The sequence below is a fragment of the Ammospiza nelsoni genome, chromosome Z (genome assembly GCF_027579445.1).
Source record: "Ammospiza nelsoni isolate bAmmNel1 chromosome Z, bAmmNel1.pri, whole genome shotgun sequence".
Lineage (NCBI taxonomy): Eukaryota > Metazoa > Chordata > Aves > Passeriformes > Passerellidae > Ammospiza > Ammospiza nelsoni.
Genome location: NC_080669.1, coordinates 49,575,242 through 49,593,056, shown reverse-complemented (window position 1 = coordinate 49,593,056; position 17,815 = coordinate 49,575,242). Strand labels below are relative to the sequence as shown.

The window sequence follows — 17,815 nt, the reverse complement described above, 5'->3', positions numbered from 1 at the left end:
GCAATGTACCCGCCCTTAGACAATTACAGAAGCTGTCCAAGGTAGTCAGACATTGGAACAAGGTGCCCAGAGCTGTACAGGAGTCAGCATCCCTGGGTGTGAAAAATGCATATTTTATGATTGGCTTTTCACAAATATTAAAATTAATATTATATGTGTTGTGTTAGACAGTAATGCTGTAATAATTCTCTTAAGTAGTGTGTTAAATATAGCTTTAGGTTATAAAAATGTTAAAATAGAAACTATGCTATGTAGGATCCCTTTTTTAAAAAGAAATGACCTGCAGTGAGATAGCAGCCACAGGACACCAAGAGAACTTATTGCTCTCTTGTCAGAAGAAACAAACTTCTTCCTGCCTCGAAGGCGCTATTAGGATTCAGAGGAAGAAGCTGACGATGACCAGACATAATCCTGTGCTTGAATGGAATTTAGGCATCATGTATGAGGTGTATGAATATGCAACAGGCTATTGTTTTTAAGGGTTAATCCTTTGTAGACGTGTGTCGTTTTTCGGGCTTGTGCTGCACCAAAAAAGACACCCCAACGTCTGTAACTCTTCAGTTCTATTGTCTCATATTTCTAATTGTCCTAATTCAAATTGTCCAAATTATTATTACTCTAATTGTATTACTATTTTTATAACCATTTTATTACTATTCAACTTTTAAAATTAAAAAAACACAAGTGATTGGTGTTTTTCGCACTGGCCGTGTTCAATAATGTGTGAATATGACACATTTCACATTTCAGGTCATGGTTTAATGGTAAACAGGATCATTGTGCTGGGTTGGCAGCTGCACTTGCTCTTAAACCCAATTAAGTCTTGTTCTATGCAGCAGCTCTCTTCACTTAGTGCTTATTTTTTGCAGTCAATTTTTTACTTCCGTTAGTAGCTTGCATCTATTGCTTCTATCTCCATGTGAGAACTAGGTCAGAGGGAAGAACTATTGCGCTTTACCCAGTGCTCTGACAACGTTACTTTCTTTTTTCGCTTGCACGTACGGGACCAGGCCACTGAGGGCAGCGCCACCCCGCCGCTACTCTGCGCAGGCGCGGGGGGCGCGAGGCGCGCGTTTTGAAAGTGCTGTCATGGCGGGGCTGAGCCGGGAGTCGGCCCCGGCCCCGGCCCCGGCCCCGGCCCCGGTCCCGGTCCCGGTCCCCGCCCCGGCTCCGGCTCCGACCCGAGAGCTGGAGCTGACTCCGGCCCCGGCGTTGTACCAGGGCTGCGGCGACGGCTCCGGCGACTTGGATGTCCCCACTCTGGTCCGGTTAGTGCTGGCGGGACGCGACGGGGAGCAGCCCGGGGGTGGGATGAAGGGATGCGCAGCCTCTGACCGTTGTCTCTTTACTCCCGCCGCAGCATGAGGGACCAACTGAAGGAGCAGCTCATAGAGCACAACACGGCTATTCTTGCCGGTAAGTATATCCCTCCCCGCTGTGGGATGTTGCACTAACAAAGAATGGGATGTGGCATTTATATTTTAATATATAAATATATATTTACATAGTTTGTTAATCTTTTCTTTAATTATTTATTAAGAGTGTTCCTTACGATAATGATGGGGTTTTTTTTCATGGCTGTACATTTTAACACATTTTCTATGCAGCTTTTGAGACATATTTGAGTGTTTGCAAAGATGCCATATAGCTGCTGCCCGCTGTCCTCTCCTTCCTTTTCTGGGTTTGAACTTTAGGTTCACCTGACATGTAGTGATGGTTTTCAGAAATCTGGTCACTGGGGCTGAAGTCTTGCCAAAAGTTTGTCAAACTGTTTGGCAGCAATACTGATTTAAGGTGTTTCCATTACCTGTAGAGTCACGAGATTATTTGGGTTAGAAGGGACATTAAACACATCTGGTTCCCACCATGCACAGCCACTTCCACTAAATCATCCTGCTCAGAGCCCTATTCAACCTGACAACCTGATCTTGAACACTCACAGGGATGAGGCATCCACAGCTTCTCTGGGCAATCTCTCTACCAGTGCCTCATCACCCCACAGTATATCTAATTTAAACCTACCATCTTCCAAATACAAACTACATACCTTAGTAAAAAGCTCTTCTCCAGCTCTCTTGTAAGCTCCTTCATTTGCAAGGACTCAGCAAAATCCCCATCCTCCTTCTCCAAGCTGAACAACTGCTCTCTCACCCTTTTCCTCATAGGAGAGGTGCTCCAGCCCTCTGATCATTGCCCTCCTCTGGACCTTCTCTAAGAGATCCATGTCCTTCTTATGTTGGGAATCCCAACATAAGATGCAGCACAACAGTCTGCCAAGAGCTGTGTAGAGGGGCAGAATCACCTCTCTTGACCAGCTGGACACATTTCTGATACAGCCCAGGGTGCAGTTGGGTACATGCTCTTCCGTTGAACTATCCAGTGGCATACATAGAGTGATGGCAAAATCAGCTCTAGCTTATCTAAAAAATGCTAAATTAATTATTTCTCTGATACAGCTGGTTGATAGCGTAGCCTCATTAACAGTAAAAGATAAAAAAGCTTTGAGGTAGAAGTAAGAAATAACTTGTTCACACAAAAATGCTAATCGTTTGTGCTCTATAGATTGTATTTAAAAGTCTCTGTTGTGCTTGTTTTAGCAACATTGTCTTTTGCAGGTCAGGAAAATTTCCTTGATCATGAAATTGAAGAAAACTTTAGCCAGAGGTATGTCACCGGATAGCTTCAAAATTCTCTTCTAGTTATTCCTTCCTAGTGAATTGCTGGATTTACAATCAGTACTTCAGAAAAGATTGGTGAAAATAATGGAAACTAAGAAGAATTGTGGGGAAGAAATGCTGTATTCATCCTCCCAATGTACTTCTGTATCTGATGTGGGTTTTAAATTTGCAGTCCTTTACATGATGGCTAGAATTTGCTAATATAGTTCCACATGCTAAATTAATCCTGGCCCTAATGATTTGTGGCTCACATGAAAAATTCTAAAATTAGATATGTAGAAAGCAATTTAAAATGTGACACTGCTTTTAAACTCTGTTATCTTCACACTCAGTTTGTCTGTCTAATTGCTTTTTGTCTTTCAGTGCCACACAAAATTTGAAAAGAGATCTAGAAGATGCAAAAGTCTCTTTACAGAACAGGACGTTGGCCTTGCAAAGGTAGAATTTTCTTCACCCTTTACTTTGAGCTTTTCTCTGTATGTGTGCATACATAGATGCATATATACATAGGTACAGGATTTTAAAGTGATATGGGAGACTGGGGAGATTTTAAGTACCATTGAACAATAGGAATGCTGTAGAAAACAAAGCAAAAAAAAAGCCCACCAAAACAAAAAAACTTACAGGTTGAAATGTGTACACCCAAAAGCTTCTTTACAGTTGAGAAAGAGTGACTGTACAGATCAGTAAGCATATTTCTTGGCAGTATTTTCCAAATGCCTATGAGAAGATGGAATTTAATAATGTTAGGCATGTGTTTCATGGCTATTTATTTGAATTTACACTTTTGCCCAGCTTCCTTTCTGTAGACTCTGGGATTAATGGTGTCCAAATATGTTGGTCAAGAGAAAAAGGAGTTGTCATTCTCACAAATAATCATTGATGTATCTTTCCTGTCCTGAGAGTTAAGCCCCATTATTTAAGGAGTGTGGTATTTTAAAGGTACTGAGTATTTTGTTTATATAATTCCAATGTGAAAGTGGACGAAAGTGGAATCTTGGAAATTATGTTCTTATATTACTTATTTAAATCTTCTTCTCTCTGTTTCCTGCTTTTCTCAGTTTCTTATGAGTTCTCATCAGTCATATGCTATTTCTTGCAATATGCAGGACCCAAATTGTGGATGCCCTCAGAAACAAATTGAAACAAGATGATGAGGACTCACGGTAAGGTGTTCTTGGGAGTCAGACAGCTAGAAAACAATGAACTTTGCACAGTTTATTGTGACACATTTCTAGATTATTTCATTTTACCTCTTGTGAAAGCAAGCTTCCTTTTTCTAGATTTGACAGAATGATATAGTGTCTACCTTCTGGCTAGAATCAGCATGATCAGACTTCATACACCCATGGTAGATTTGCAGTTGGGCTCTGAATTTACTCACCTTTGATTACAGAGATCATAACTCTTGATTCACTAGTGAGAACTGCTTGTAGCCAAGAGAGCTTTTTGTCTTTAGTTCCTAAATTACCTGCATTTATGATAGCCGAACACATTACAGGCTTGTAACAGGGCCTTGCCTCTGCTTTGCTGCCTTTATTAATTAACTATGTAGGAGCAAAATGTCTTTGAAATAGAACTGAAAGCTTAAACATTTTTAAAAGTAGCTTTTTGTTGCCTGCCAATTATTAACAGGTGGATGCATATGAAGTGTAATATGAGAAATTTAATTTCTGTCAGAAATACGGGTAAGGGATTGCATCTCCTTGATTTAGGAGCTTTAATTCATAGCTATTTCCAGATGGCTAGGCTTTCTTGATACCATCCAAACTCTGTGATGTAAAATGTTGGGTAGACTTAAATGAAATCTTAGAGGAATTGAGAGGGAAGTAACTGAACTCTTTGGCCTCTACAGTGACACTGAGTATATTAACTGTAAAAAGAAGGGATGTTGTAAGTGTAAGTGCAAAAAGAAGTGACACGTATTACTAATTTGCTATTATGAGAAATCATAAATTCTTTATTTAAAGTAAATAAAGTCGATTTAAACATTTATGATATTGACGTATATTAGTGGTCTTAAGGTATGTAACTGTTTCCTTCCTTAGTCTGATCCTGGCAAAAATGCGACACATACTATTGCTCAGCTGGACAATAATTGACTATCAGCAGGTGAGTGGCAGTTGAAGCTTCTGTTACTGTAGTGCAGGTAAATCAACCTCAGCGTGGGAAGGAGTGCACTTGGACAGCAGCATGACTGCACAAGTCATTCAAAGCTAAATATGTGGTGACATGTGTGCAGTTCCTACTGCTGTCAAAATTAAGGATTACTTCAAGTGATCATGGGGATTGAATTAGCATCTTTCAGTATTTTTGAAGACAAGAGTCTGGAAAATACTTTTTGTTTTCTTTCAGCAAATACATCAGAAGGAACAGCAGCTGATTGACATTAAAACAGAAAGACTCTGTAAGTGTGTTACCTGTATTGACTGTGGTTTGTATTTTAATGTAGAGTTCATATAGTTAATATTTTAAAGTTACTCTTGTAGTAATATTAATTTACATGGGAAGCAGCAAAACTCAACACAGTTATAAAACTTGTTAAAAGAGTAGAAAGAGATGAGCTGTTGTGTTCCCTACTTGTGAGACTGACACATTAGAATGAGAGATGCAAGACAATACTCAAAAACAATGTGGCAGCATTTTATTATTTCAGGTAAGCTCCTCAGAAAGTTACACATTATTTAGTCATTTAAATCAGCCTTACAGCACCTAAAAGATACTTTTTTGTCCTATGGCACATTTATGAGGTATTTGCAGAATAGAGAGGGAATTTGCTTAGAAAGAAGTATACATATATTGGTTTTCAGTAGTCTTGTTAGAGTGGGTCAAATTTAGATGTGACATCAGTATTCAGAGCTTCATATGGTAAATGTGTTCTTTGAATGTTCTTTCTTTCGTGACCAGGTTTGCCATCAATTCTAACAGCTATTGTTTGATTCATGTGCAGGGAGTTGTGTATATGTAGACAGTAATGAACGAACACAGTGAAATAACTGTTCACATGGGAAAAATGAACATACTGATATCTCTGCAGACAAAGGAAGGAATGCTCTGCCGGCATTCTTTCAACACATGAACTGCCCCTAAACACTTTTAATCAGTCTAGTTTTTAACCTGGTTTCCTATGAAAATAGTAATATTCGCTGGTCATGTTCATATTCTCCTTGTATGACTTTGGAATTTGGTTTCAGTGAAATCTGAAAAAGGAGTAAGGGTCTTTAAAAGATATAAAAAAGACCTTTTTTATATCTTTTAAAGATATAAAATGTTTATGTTTTTGAGTGCCATAAAAGTTGTGGCACTCAAAAACAGGGTATGGGAAAGAGATGCAAATTACTCCCTGTGTGAGGGAAATGCAGGCAGCATACAATGTACATTCTGTTTTACAGTTGGCCAGGGAACCAACTGATATAGTTTGATAACCAAGTAGCCACAGCGTGTGTTGCTTCTTTCATAAAAGAAATATATTGAGGAATATATGAGGGAAGGAGTGGAGTGTGAAATAAGGATTATGCACTGGAAGTGCTTTAGGTGGCTGTGAGGAAAAGAGTATCTTCAGTTCTACTGTACACATAACTATTTAATGCTTAATTTTCCTAATAATGTAACAGCACTGACAAAATATGGAGGAGAGAAACTACAGCAAATTCATACCATGAAGAAAAGGCAAAAGGAGAAACAAGCATATGTGAATGTATGTGAAACAGAGAAGATGCTTTATAAATTAGAAAAAGAAAGATGGATTACTACAATAATTCAACATGTGTTCCAGGTAATGTTGTGTGGCTTTTAGAACCAAGTTTACAATTTTTGATTACACTCAATATATTATACTGTATGGCAAATATAACTTAGAAAACAATTTTGTGTTGTTAAAACCTTTAAGTTTAACAATGGAAGAACTGTGTATAGAAGAAAAACTTCTGCTTTAAAGGCTAAGAGAATGAAATGGTCACAAGCATCTTTGCATTATTTTTTTGTAGAGTTTAGAGACAGTCTTACATCTCAAATTCAGAACAAGAAATTTAACATTGTACTGGCATTTAGATAAGAGTCTAAAACTATCTCTTGGCTTTGTATTCCTGGAATTTTCTCAGCCCTAAGTAGAGCAAATTCTCTTTGGTTAAATTTAAATTCCCCTTTTCGATCCAGAATGGCAGGGTGAGAATGTTAACTGTTATTTTTGTTGAGGCAAACTTTATTTCATATCGTTAAAAACGTTCTCTAGGTTTCTGTATTTAACATAGAGGTAGTATGCAAGGCCTTCTAGAAAATAAAAAAGCATGGATTTGGGTTTTTTTTGCCTATGTATCAACAATAGGATCTAAAGCAATACTTCCCTTTCTCCTTTTTCCCTCCATCCTGCCTACTTCAAACACTTGTGAATTTCAAGGGCTTTCAAATTAAAATTATAAAGCAGACTTTCTTTAAGATATTTTACTAGGAATTGTCCTTTACAAGGGCTTGTTTTAACCTGTAAATCTTTCTCATTTATAGAACATCATAATTGGAAGCAGAATTAACTGGGCAGAAGATGAATCTTTAAAGGCAATTGTTCTACAGCTTGAAAAAAATGTAGTAAGTCAGTGAGTCAGGAGATGTGGTGTTTATTTTATACATTGTGTGCATTTTAACTAAACTTGATAAATTTCATGTATCTTAAATTTTAAAATTTGACCTTTCTGGAAGATGTTGTTCTTTCCAGAGAAACAGACTGTGTCAAAGGGGGCAGTACAGCTGATGAAATGAAACTACCTGAAGATTCGTTTCTCAAGCTGTCCTGTCTAAGCACTTCTTTTCCTCTGAGAGGCAGCAAGAACATAAGAAAAGTTTCAAGGTTTCATGTAGAAGTGGACTTAAACTGAGGATTTGCTGTACCCCTTCCCTGGGGACCAGCAGCCATAGAGCTCAAGCAGGGTGCACAACCCTGCTCAGTCCCAGTCAAATGCTCAGTCAGGAAAATTTATGAGCAAGTCTGGAGTTGGGACTATTTTTGGGTTTTAAGGCATTATGTGTAATTTTAAACCCCAAAAATTTTTGCTCCTGTTAGCACTGACTCTTGTCTGCAGAGGTGACTTCATACTGTTGACTGTGCAGCTAAGCAATGTCTTCACTAGAATTTGCGCTTTTTTAACTTGGTGTTCTTTGTTTGATGTTTGAAGGAAATTGACTCTTGGGGCATAGCACAGTTTAGGAATGTGTAGTGTCCCTTATTATCTTGGTGTGTAGCTTCACTTTTAACTTGGTGAGTGATTGCCAGCTAATTTTTGTAGGTGGATGCCTTGATCTAATAATAAAACGCTGATTTTACTGAAAATGTTTTGCTTGGTTTGGAGTTTTTTTTAACTCACGGTAAAGCGGCTGGTTTGGCAGGCCAGGTCTCCGGTGCGGCCCCGCCCCTAGACAGGCCCCGCCCCTAGACAGGCCCCGCCCCTAGACAGGCCCCGCCCCTAGACAGGCCCCGCCCCTAGACAGGCCCCGCCCCTAGACAGGCCCCGCCCCTAGACAGGCCCCGCCCCTAGACAGGCCCCGCCCGTACCGGCCTTGGTGGCTGTGGGCGGGGCCCCGAGCTGCCCCTCAGGCTCCTCACCATGGGCAGCAAGATGGCGGCCGCTACAAGGGCGGTGCAGGTAAGGGCGGCCCCGGGACGGCGTGTCTGAGACAGCCGGAGCTCTGGCTCGGGCGGCGGGGCTCGCTTCTGCTGCCGCCGCCGAGCAGCAGGTCGAGACGGCCGCAGGATGAGGAGACGCCGCCGGGGCGGCCGGTGTCCTTGGGGAGAGCTGTGCAGCCGCGTGCACACGGTGTCGCAGGTGCCGGACGCTGTGATAGCAGCGGGTGCGGAGCTGGCTGGCAGCTCCTTCCTAAGATGGGCCTCTGTACGGTGAAAGTGCTTTGTACAGGCAGAGCACAGGTCGCGATTCCGTGTGCTAAAGCACTGTGGAACCACGGCCTGGTTTGGATCGGAAGGGACCTTAAAGGTCACCTAGTTGCAGCACCCCCCTGCCGTGGGCAGGGACACCTTTATTAGACCAGGTTGCTCAAAGCTCCATCCAACCTGGTCTTAGGCACTTCCAGGGATGGGACAGCCACAGATGCTGTGGGCATCTTCTGCCAGTGCTGCAGCACACTCAAAATAAAGAATTTCTTCCTAATCTTCCTAATGTTTTTAATCCAAACCTGCCCTTTGGATTGTAAGGTCTCCCCAGTGCATTCTTCAGGCTGAACAACCTCAGCACTCAGCCTGTCTTACAGGAGAGGTGAGGACAACCCTCTGAAGATCTTAATAGCCCTGCTTTGGACTCACTCCAGTCCATGTTTTTTTTCCTTTGGGGACCCCAGAGCTGCACGCAGCACTCTGGATGGGTTCTAACCAGAGCACATTGCATTGTGATTGCATTTATGCGATAGCAGTGGCTGTTTCTGCATACACACAGACTGATGGGAAAAGGAAGACAAAGCCTGTACCTGCTCTGGACCTCAGGGTGCAGGACTACTTTTTAAAGTGGACTTCTTCCTGAGGTGAACTTAGGACTTCAAGAAGCAGTAAGTGTATCAGAGTAGTGCAGCAGAGAGCAGCTGTTTAGAGTGGTTGGTTGATACATTTTATTATTCACGGTAACCTGTGTCTGTTTCTCCCACTGCCTGGTCTCCTTCTAGGTAGTCAAGCCACATACTCCATTAATAAAGTTCCCAGACAGAAAAAGTGGTCCCAGACCTAAAAGTAAGTATTTTGGATATGGATACAGCTTGCGCCACATTTCTTTACATGGACTGTTGTATTTAAAAACCGGGACCCAATTTCTCTCTTTCAGCTACACAGCTGAACTGAGTTGGAGTGAGGTTTTTGAAACATGCTTGGTTTATTTTGAAGGCAACTCTTGAACTTTCTCCACAACTTCTTTTCTGTGCAGCTGTGTGTAGACACATAGTGCATGCAGATCTATATTTTTTTTTTTGTCAAGGATTTCCAGTGTTTGTGTTCTACTTTATATAAAGTCACATTTTCCCAAATATTAATATTTACTGAAGTTACTGTGCCCAAGTCAGTTTGAAGCAGCTTTAGTTATTCAGTGATATTTGCATAAATGATGTTGCATTTTCCTCATTTTTTCTTAGTTAAAGTGTGTGATGTATTTTCTGCTGTTTTTTCAAAACATAATTATAGCTGGGAGATCCAACCCTCTGTACATTTTAAGAAGTATTTTCTTGTGTTTCTAACTAATGTTAAGGGAAAAAAAATTCATTGCAATCTTTGTCATTAACTTTTATACCTGTGTTGATATTTATGGTATTCCCAATACTATTATATTTAAACAACAAACTTATATTAGCAATATGTTGATTTAGAAGTCCTTTTTGGTCAAAAAGCATCTGAAAGAAAAGTAGAAGTTGTCTTTAAAAGCTCTGTTACATTATTCTCACTTCTTTTGATATTATACTATGCCTAGTTATTTGTCAGGATTACCAAGCCCACAGTTTAGCTTGAAGTTTAGTTTAACATTTGAAAGCCTCCACAGTGCATATAAACGCCTCTTCTGACTTGCCTGTGAACTCTTCAGGAACTATTTTCTGCAATAACTTTCTGTAAAACTTCTGCACATTTTGCACAGTTCAGCCAAATGCACCACCTCATGCCAGTGAACTACTTTCTCAAAAGCTTGAAAATGTGTTTCTGACCTCTTGTTTATCTCTGTGTCAGAAGACTCTTGTGACTGTATCTTTTAAGTATGTTAGACTTTTCTACCTTCATCAGGATCTGTTATCTTGTTAGTAAACTGCAACCTACTTTGTCTTGCTTGAATGCTGTAGCAAAATCTGCATTTAATTGTACCAGATTGTTGCTCCTACATCACTAAATGGCTCCTCAGAGCAACTAGGGATGTGAAAGGCCAGCCAAATTCCAGTGGGCCTATTAATGCTGCAACATTATGGTCTCAAACAGGGAAGGGAGAGATATAGTAGAGACTGTAATAGAACTAAAGCAGCAACAGTAAAATTTCTGATTACTGCAGTTCTCATGTTTTTAATTCACTAACGAGTATTCCAACTACACTTCAGACTGAAACATACAGTAGAGGAAAATCCTTGACAAATCTCTAGACTTTCATGGTCGGTGAAACAAACTTGGAGAAACTGCTTTTTTTTTTTTTTTTGTAGTATGTAAGGTGTATTATTTCTTGAAACAAAAATACTTTGCCCCCTGTTCACAATAAATATGCTACTCCTGATGGGCTCACTTCTGCCTTGCTCTGTTTGGGATCTTCCATTATTACTGAACCACCTTGGGACTTTCAGACCTAATCTTCTGACTGGCAGCTTCTTAATATGCCTCTCAATGGTAGTTTCATCACAGTGCTGCAAGTGTTTGATTGTTTGTCCCAGTCCTGCAACTGCATCAGATTCATTAAGGCTAAAACTTAATTAAGGCTCCCTTCTCCTTTGTGGTCATTGGTCTTGCTGGAGCCAGGAAGGGCAAAGGCAGGCAAAACTGTGCTGTTGTAGCTGCTCACATGCTTTTGCACATGCTGTTTTCATGCTGCTTATTTTATAGTTATATAGAGCTTCTGTCCAGCTGTTAGATGTTGCACTTGTCTTGCTCAATTTTCTGGAGCATTGGGAAGGACTTCTGTGGAAGCATTCAGCTTTGTCAGGTGTTATACCCTTACATATCACAGGGTGACTAGACAGTTGGAAGAGAACTTCAAGATCATTGAGTCCAACCCATGCCCTGACACCTCAGCTAAATCATGGCACTGAGTGCCACATCCAGTCTTTTCTTAAACACATCCAGGGATGGTGACTGCACTACCTCCCCAGGCAGACCACTTCAGTACTTTATTACTTGTTAGTTAAAAAACTTTTTCCTGATATCCAACCTCTACTTCCCTTGGTGCAGCTTAAGACTGTGTCCTCTCATTCTGTCAGATTTTGCCTGGACAAAGAGACCAACCCCCGCCTGACTACAACCACGTTTCAGGGAGTTTTAGAGAGTGTTAAGGTGACCCCTGAGTCTCCTTTTCTCCAGGCTAAACACCCCCAGCTCCCTCAGTTGTTCCTCACAGGGTTTGTGTTCCAAGCCCCTCTCCAGCCTTGTCACTCTTCTCTGGACGCACTCAAGTGTCTCAAGGTCCTTCCCAAACTGAGGGCCCAGAGCTGGACACAGCACTCAAGGTGCTGCCTCACCAGTGCCGAGTACAGGGAAGGGTGACCTCCCTGCTCCTGCTGGCCACACTGTTCCTGGCACAGGCCAGGATGCCACTGGCCTGTATGGCCACCAGGGCACACTGCTGGCTCGTGTTCAGCTGCTGTCACCAGCACCCCCAGGTCCCTTTCTGCCTAGGCACTGTCCAGCCACACCATCCCCAGCCTGTAACATTACTGGCGGTTACTGTGGCCAAAATGCAGGACTTGACAACTGGACTTGTTAATCTTCATCCTGTTGGACTCTGCCCATCCATTCAGTCATTCCAGGTCTCTCTGCAGAGCCCTCCTACCTTCCAATAGATTGACACACGATCTACAAATTCACTACTGAAAGCCTCAATCCCCTCATCCATGTCATCAATAAAGACACTGAACAGCACTGGCTCCAGCACAGACCCCTGAGGGACACCCCTGGTGAGCAGCCACCAGCTGGATGCAGCACCATTCACCAGCACCCTCTGGGCCCGGCCATCCAGCCAGTTCCTAACCCAGCACAGAGTGCTCCTGTCCAAGCCGTGGGCTGCCAGCTTTTCCAGGAGTGTGCTGTGGGAGACAGTGCCAAGGCCTTGCTGAAGTCCAGGTACACAACATCCACAGCCTTTCCCACATCCACCAGGCAGGTCACTTGGTCATAAAAGGAGTTCAGGTTGGTCAAACACGACCTGGCCCTCTAAACCTGTGCTGGCTGGGTCTGACACCCTGGCCATCCTGTGAGTGCTGTGTGCTGGCACTCGGTATAAACTGCTCCATAACCTTACCTGGTACTGAGGTCAGGCTAACTGGCCTATAATTGCCAGGATCCTCCTTCCCACCCTTTTTATGAATGGCAGTCACACTGGCCAGCTTCCAGTCCTCTGGAACCTCACCAGTGAGCCAGGACTGGTGGTAAATGATGGAGAGCAGCTTTGCAAGCTCATCTGCCAGCCCCCTCATCACCTGGGATGGATCCTATCCTATATATAGGACTGAGTCCTGAAACGAACATATTGCTATGATCTCTGTCCTGCCTAGTGGGGCAACTGCATATTTCCATTGTAAAATCAGCTATGGTGGGACAGACCTAAGGTTTGGAACACTGACTGTGACATTGCCCTTTTGTCATCTCTTCTATCTGCACAATCAAGGCAACTTTTCTGATGTGAATTCCTGAAGCTTAGCTCCTGATCCTCACCTGTGAAGAACTTCATGCACTCCTTGGTCTTTACATTTCATTAACATTGACTGCTGATGCCTCATACTTGGTGGTCATTCTGCACATCACTAACAAAATGTGATAGGATGGCATTTTGTAATATTAAAAATGGGTGCAGCCCTGCATTGCATGTTGCGGCCTGTTCTGGCTGCGAGCTTTATCTTTCTGTAAGCCTCTAGATCTTTTTCACTTGTCTGTCTTTTCAGTTGTAGTAAACTAAAAGCATCATCTCAGTTATCTTCTACATAATTGCCCACACACAAACATTTACATAACTTTATGCTTTTACTGAGAAGTACAGCTTCTCAGTGAAAAAGCCATTGTTAGGGTGTATGTTGATCTTTCGTCTCCACATCAGCGTTTCTGCCATTCATACTACTGTCAGCATTTTTAGAGTCTGCACTTGATACATTTAACAACAATAAAAACAGGTTGTGAGAAGTAGAGTAATTTAATTCTTTTAGGTGTTTGTTGTAGTGAATAAGATTTTCAGGCAGTGGTAGATTTTATTGGCTGCTTATTAATTTTACAGTCTAGTAATATTTCTGTAAATGGTTTTAAAATCTGGGTTTCAGTACAGGAATCTCTACAAGCAAGTATGCCATCTCTCCTTGCTTCAAAAGCACAGGAATCTGTAGGAGGCACATCACCGGCCTTTCAAAATATTTCACGTGTTAGTAGAGTACAAGGCACACCAGACACTTCTGAATTAGCAAGAAGTTTACCTCAGAAATACAGAAGGAGACAAATGTCAGATGAAGAGATTGAGTATATTCAAGTAAGTTTTCTTCTTTAATTTCTACTTCTTCTGGTATGGTATTACATAGTAATTCTTTATAAGAGTGTGCCCTGGGCTTTCATGGTTTTCATATGCAGTACCCAATGTACCAATTCTTAATACAGAAGGTACCAAATCTCACTGCATAGTAGCATGGTACCACTGAGTAGAGAGATTTGGACTTAGAACAGATGTGCAGGTAAGCTGGTGATAGTCACAGCCTGCATTAATTGTCACCACTACCTGTTTTATAACAGTTGTTTAAAGTGTAATTTGACTTTGCTGAGCAGGATCACAGAAGTTCTTAGACCAGAAAAGGCTATTACCAGGTGATCAAAGTACAAAATATTTCTCAAATTAGTTTTATAAGTTATTAATTAGTAAATTAACTCCTGCATTTCTAGTAGTGAAAACATTTTATTAAACTTGATATAAGTATTTTCTGCAATACTTGTAAATATGACATTTTACATGAAAGGCAAGAAAAACCTGCTTCTATTCTGCAACAATTCTCAGTTGTAAAAACTGATGGTTGAAAAAGGACAATGCAGAAAATTTGAAGAATTTGTGAGGTGATGGTGAGTTTGAAATTAAAAGATACTTGCAAAGTTTTGTTAAATGGTAAGGGCATAAATAGCATAACCGTGTTAGTAGAGGAAATCTAGAAATCTTCTTGTGTGCAAGTAGGCTGCATCTATATAGTAGAAGTAAAATCAGTTATTTCCCACAGTAATACACTTTTTGACTTTTTGCATGTTTGGTTAACAGTGAGGTAAGTTGTAAAATAATTTTGTTGGAAAAATAATGAACTGAATGCCTTTCTGCTTTCTCATTAAGATTGTAATGACTCTGTTTGGCTTTGTTTTTACTTTGCAGTTTGGAATGTAGGCAGTGAAAGTTATTTTAAAACTTGTGTCTGTTAGCATTGCGTTTGTCAGACCTTTTGAAGGATAAGAGTCAGGTTTCTTCAGAGAAAGAGATATGGAAGCAGCTGTAACTGTAGGTGGCATGTGTTGTCTTGCTCAATTTTTTTGTACTTTCCCTTGAAAAAAAGGTAGTCATGACTGGTGGATGCTGATATCCACGCTATCTGTTCTTATATAGGTCAATATTTAAATCAGAAATTAAAACTAGAACTGTGTCTCTTAGTCTATAACAGTGTAAAAGAGAATTTTATCTCAGTTTCAAGTTCTATTAGTGGAATATATTTAACTGTATGATTTTCTTTTACAGCGTGGAGGTCCAGAATAAATGTAGAAGATAGTTTCTTGGCCACTGTTGAAGAATGAGGTATTATATTCACAATAAAGGCGTTAAATTAAAATGCCTTAATATTAAAAATTATTGTATACTAATAGCTTTAATAAAATCCCATATGATGGGTGAGAAGATTGACACAACACACAAGATACTGATTTGTTTGTGACTGAGAAGGATTTTATGTTGATGGCTAATAGCAATTGAATATATATGATGTCTGCACCATTAAAATATTTTTTCTAATTAGCCATTTGAAAAGTCAACAATCTAACAGGGTCATTTTATTTTTCCACTGGTTGAGTGTCGGTTTCTCGGCTGTTTAGGTGGCCTGGAAAGGCCCAGGGATGGCCTTGAAGAGCCGACGCTTCAAAGGACGAGAAGAGACTTCAGATCTTTTCTCGGTGTTTATTAATTGTTTATCTAAAAGATTTTCTCTCGGCCCAACAGAGGTCTGCACAGCAAGCCAGCCATGGGCACACTGAGAGCCCCCGGGGTGGTCACCTATCTTTATACTCGAAGTTACGTACACAATAGATATTATTTTTCCCCAATACCTTTTACCCTTATTAACCGGTGCACTTTTAGTAATAACCAATCCCAAAGTGCCAACATCACCACAGAAGATGGAGGCCAAGAAGAAGAAGAAGAAGGACAGGACACGCCCCAATTCCTCCATCTTACTTCTTTAGACCCCCCTGTACAGAAATCCTAAACCCTGTGTCTTACACTCAAATTAACTTATCCCTTCACCATTCACCCAGTGAAATCCTCCCATCCTCATACAGGTGTCGTCTGCCATGTAGGATCAAAGTCCAGCCACCAGACACTTCTGGCAACATTCCAGGACTCCCAAGCCCCCCAAGGGTGGTCTCGGCCACTCTGCACCTCCATCCTGAGGTGCTGAGATCCCACAGTTGAGATCACAAAGTCACAGAATGGATCAGGTTGGAAGGAACCACAATGGGTCATTTTTATTGACCTTCCTGCTCAAGCAGGGTCATCCCAGAACATATGGCACAGGTTTGTGTCCAGATGGTGCTTGAGTATTTCCAGTGAGGGAGACTCCACACCCTCTCTGAGCAATCTGTTCCAGTGTATGGTTACCTGCACAGTTAAGAAGTTCTTCCTCATGTCCAGGCGGAACTTCCTGGGCATCAGTTTCTGCCCACTGCCTCTTGTTCTACTGCTTGGCACCACTAGGAAGAGCCTGGTCCATCTTGGCAATTTCCCTTCAAGTACTGCTAAACACTGATGAGGTCTCCTCTCAGTTCTATTTCCTCGAGGCTGAATGGCCCCAGCTCTCCCCGTCTTTCCTCACAAGAGAGATGCTCCAGAGCCCTAATAAAATTTTTTGCCCTTTGCTGGACCCACTCCAGGAGCTCCATGTCTCTGTTGTCCTGAGGAGCCCAGAACTGGACAGAGCACTCCAGGGGAGGCCTCAGCAGGGCTGAGTAGAGGGGCAGGATCACCTCCCTCCACCTGCTGGCAATGCTCTTCCCAATGCCCCCAGGATACCATTGGCCTTCTTGGCCACCGGGACACACTGCTGGCTCATGGAGAGCTTCTTGTCCACCAGGACCCCCAGGTCCTTCTCCACAGAGCTGCTCCCCAGCAGGGCAGCCCCAGCCTGTGCTGGTGCCTGGGGTTGTTCCTCCCCAGCTGCAGGACCCTGCACTTGCCCTTGCTGAACTTCAGATGGTTCTTTGTCCATTTCTCCAACCTGCTGAGGTCCTTCTGAAGGGCTGCACAGCACTCCAGGGTATCAGCCACTCTGCCCAGCTCTGTGTTCTCAGTAAATTTGCTGAGGAGGCATCTGCCCCTTCATCCAAGTCATGGATGAGTAAGTTAAACAGTACAGGATTGAACACCACTAGGGGTGACACTAGAGGGACACCACTAGGGACAGGCCTCCAATGTGACACTGATTGTAACCCTCTGGGATCTGTTGTTCAGCCAGTCCTTGATCCACCTCACTGTCCACTCATCCAGCCTGCATTCCTGAGTTTGTCTATGAGGATGTTAACAGACAGCGTTGAAATCCCTACTGATATCAAGTAGACAATATCCACTGCCCTCCCCTTACCCATCCAGGTAGTTATTTCCTTGTAGAAGGCAATCAGGTTGGTCAATATTTGCTTCTATTGAAGCCCTGTTAATATTCCTGATCATCTTCTTGTCATCCACATAGGGAGAGATGGCCTCCAGTATGAGGCACACCACCACTTTTCCAGGGATTGAGGTTAAGACTGACTCACCTGGATGTGTCACTGAGAATGATTTTACAGGCAGGAAGACGCTGAAGTGCTCTCAGAGATGTTGGCTATTCTTCATAGTTGCACAACTTTGTTGGTCTTACAGACTAATTAGTAAATAATAGCAAAGCTTGGACGTGTAGGGAAATTAATTTTCAAGTGAGAATTTCTCCTGTATGAGAACTCTTACAGTAGTAGTATTGATGGTATTGACGGTAGTTTTAAGTACTATATTGTAGGTAATTTTTCATAATGAAGAAACTATAGAAGTACAATTAAGAATTTCCACTAGAACCTAACAAAGTGCCTGAGAGCACCCTTTCTATAGAATAGTAATTTTTTAATTAAAAAACTATCCCTCTAAGCACAGAAGTTACAGAAATGTCCCTGAATGTCAGACGTGAGATGAGGGTGAAAACAGAAGCAGCTTCGGGGAGGAGCTGCTGCC

The 17,815-nt window shown here is 41.8% G+C and overlaps 2 protein-coding genes across 2 annotated transcripts; both read left to right on the top strand.

The window, feature by feature from the left end:
• Positions 1-1,089: 1,089 nt before the first annotated feature.
• On the top strand, positions 1,090-7,974 carry CENPH (centromere protein H). The gene is made up of 9 exons (XM_059493089.1): positions 1,090-1,268; positions 1,361-1,416; positions 2,616-2,664; positions 3,042-3,116; positions 3,788-3,844; positions 4,727-4,790; positions 5,034-5,085; positions 6,293-6,453; positions 7,179-7,974. Exons 1-9 carry the CDS (start codon positions 1,090-1,092, stop codon positions 7,269-7,271), a joined length of 786 nt encoding a protein of 261 aa, XP_059349072.1. The 3' UTR covers positions 7,272-7,974.
• Positions 7,975-8,207: 233 nt separating this feature from the next.
• On the top strand, positions 8,208-15,361 carry MRPS36 (mitochondrial ribosomal protein S36). Its single transcript, XM_059492516.1, has 4 exons — positions 8,208-8,311; positions 9,339-9,402; positions 13,653-13,855; positions 15,089-15,361. The coding sequence occupies exons 1-4, from the start codon at positions 8,273-8,275 to the stop codon at positions 15,104-15,106; spliced, it is 324 nt and encodes a 107-aa protein (XP_059348499.1). The 5' UTR covers positions 8,208-8,272; the 3' UTR covers positions 15,107-15,361.
• The last annotated feature ends 2,454 nt before the right edge of the window (positions 15,362-17,815 follow it).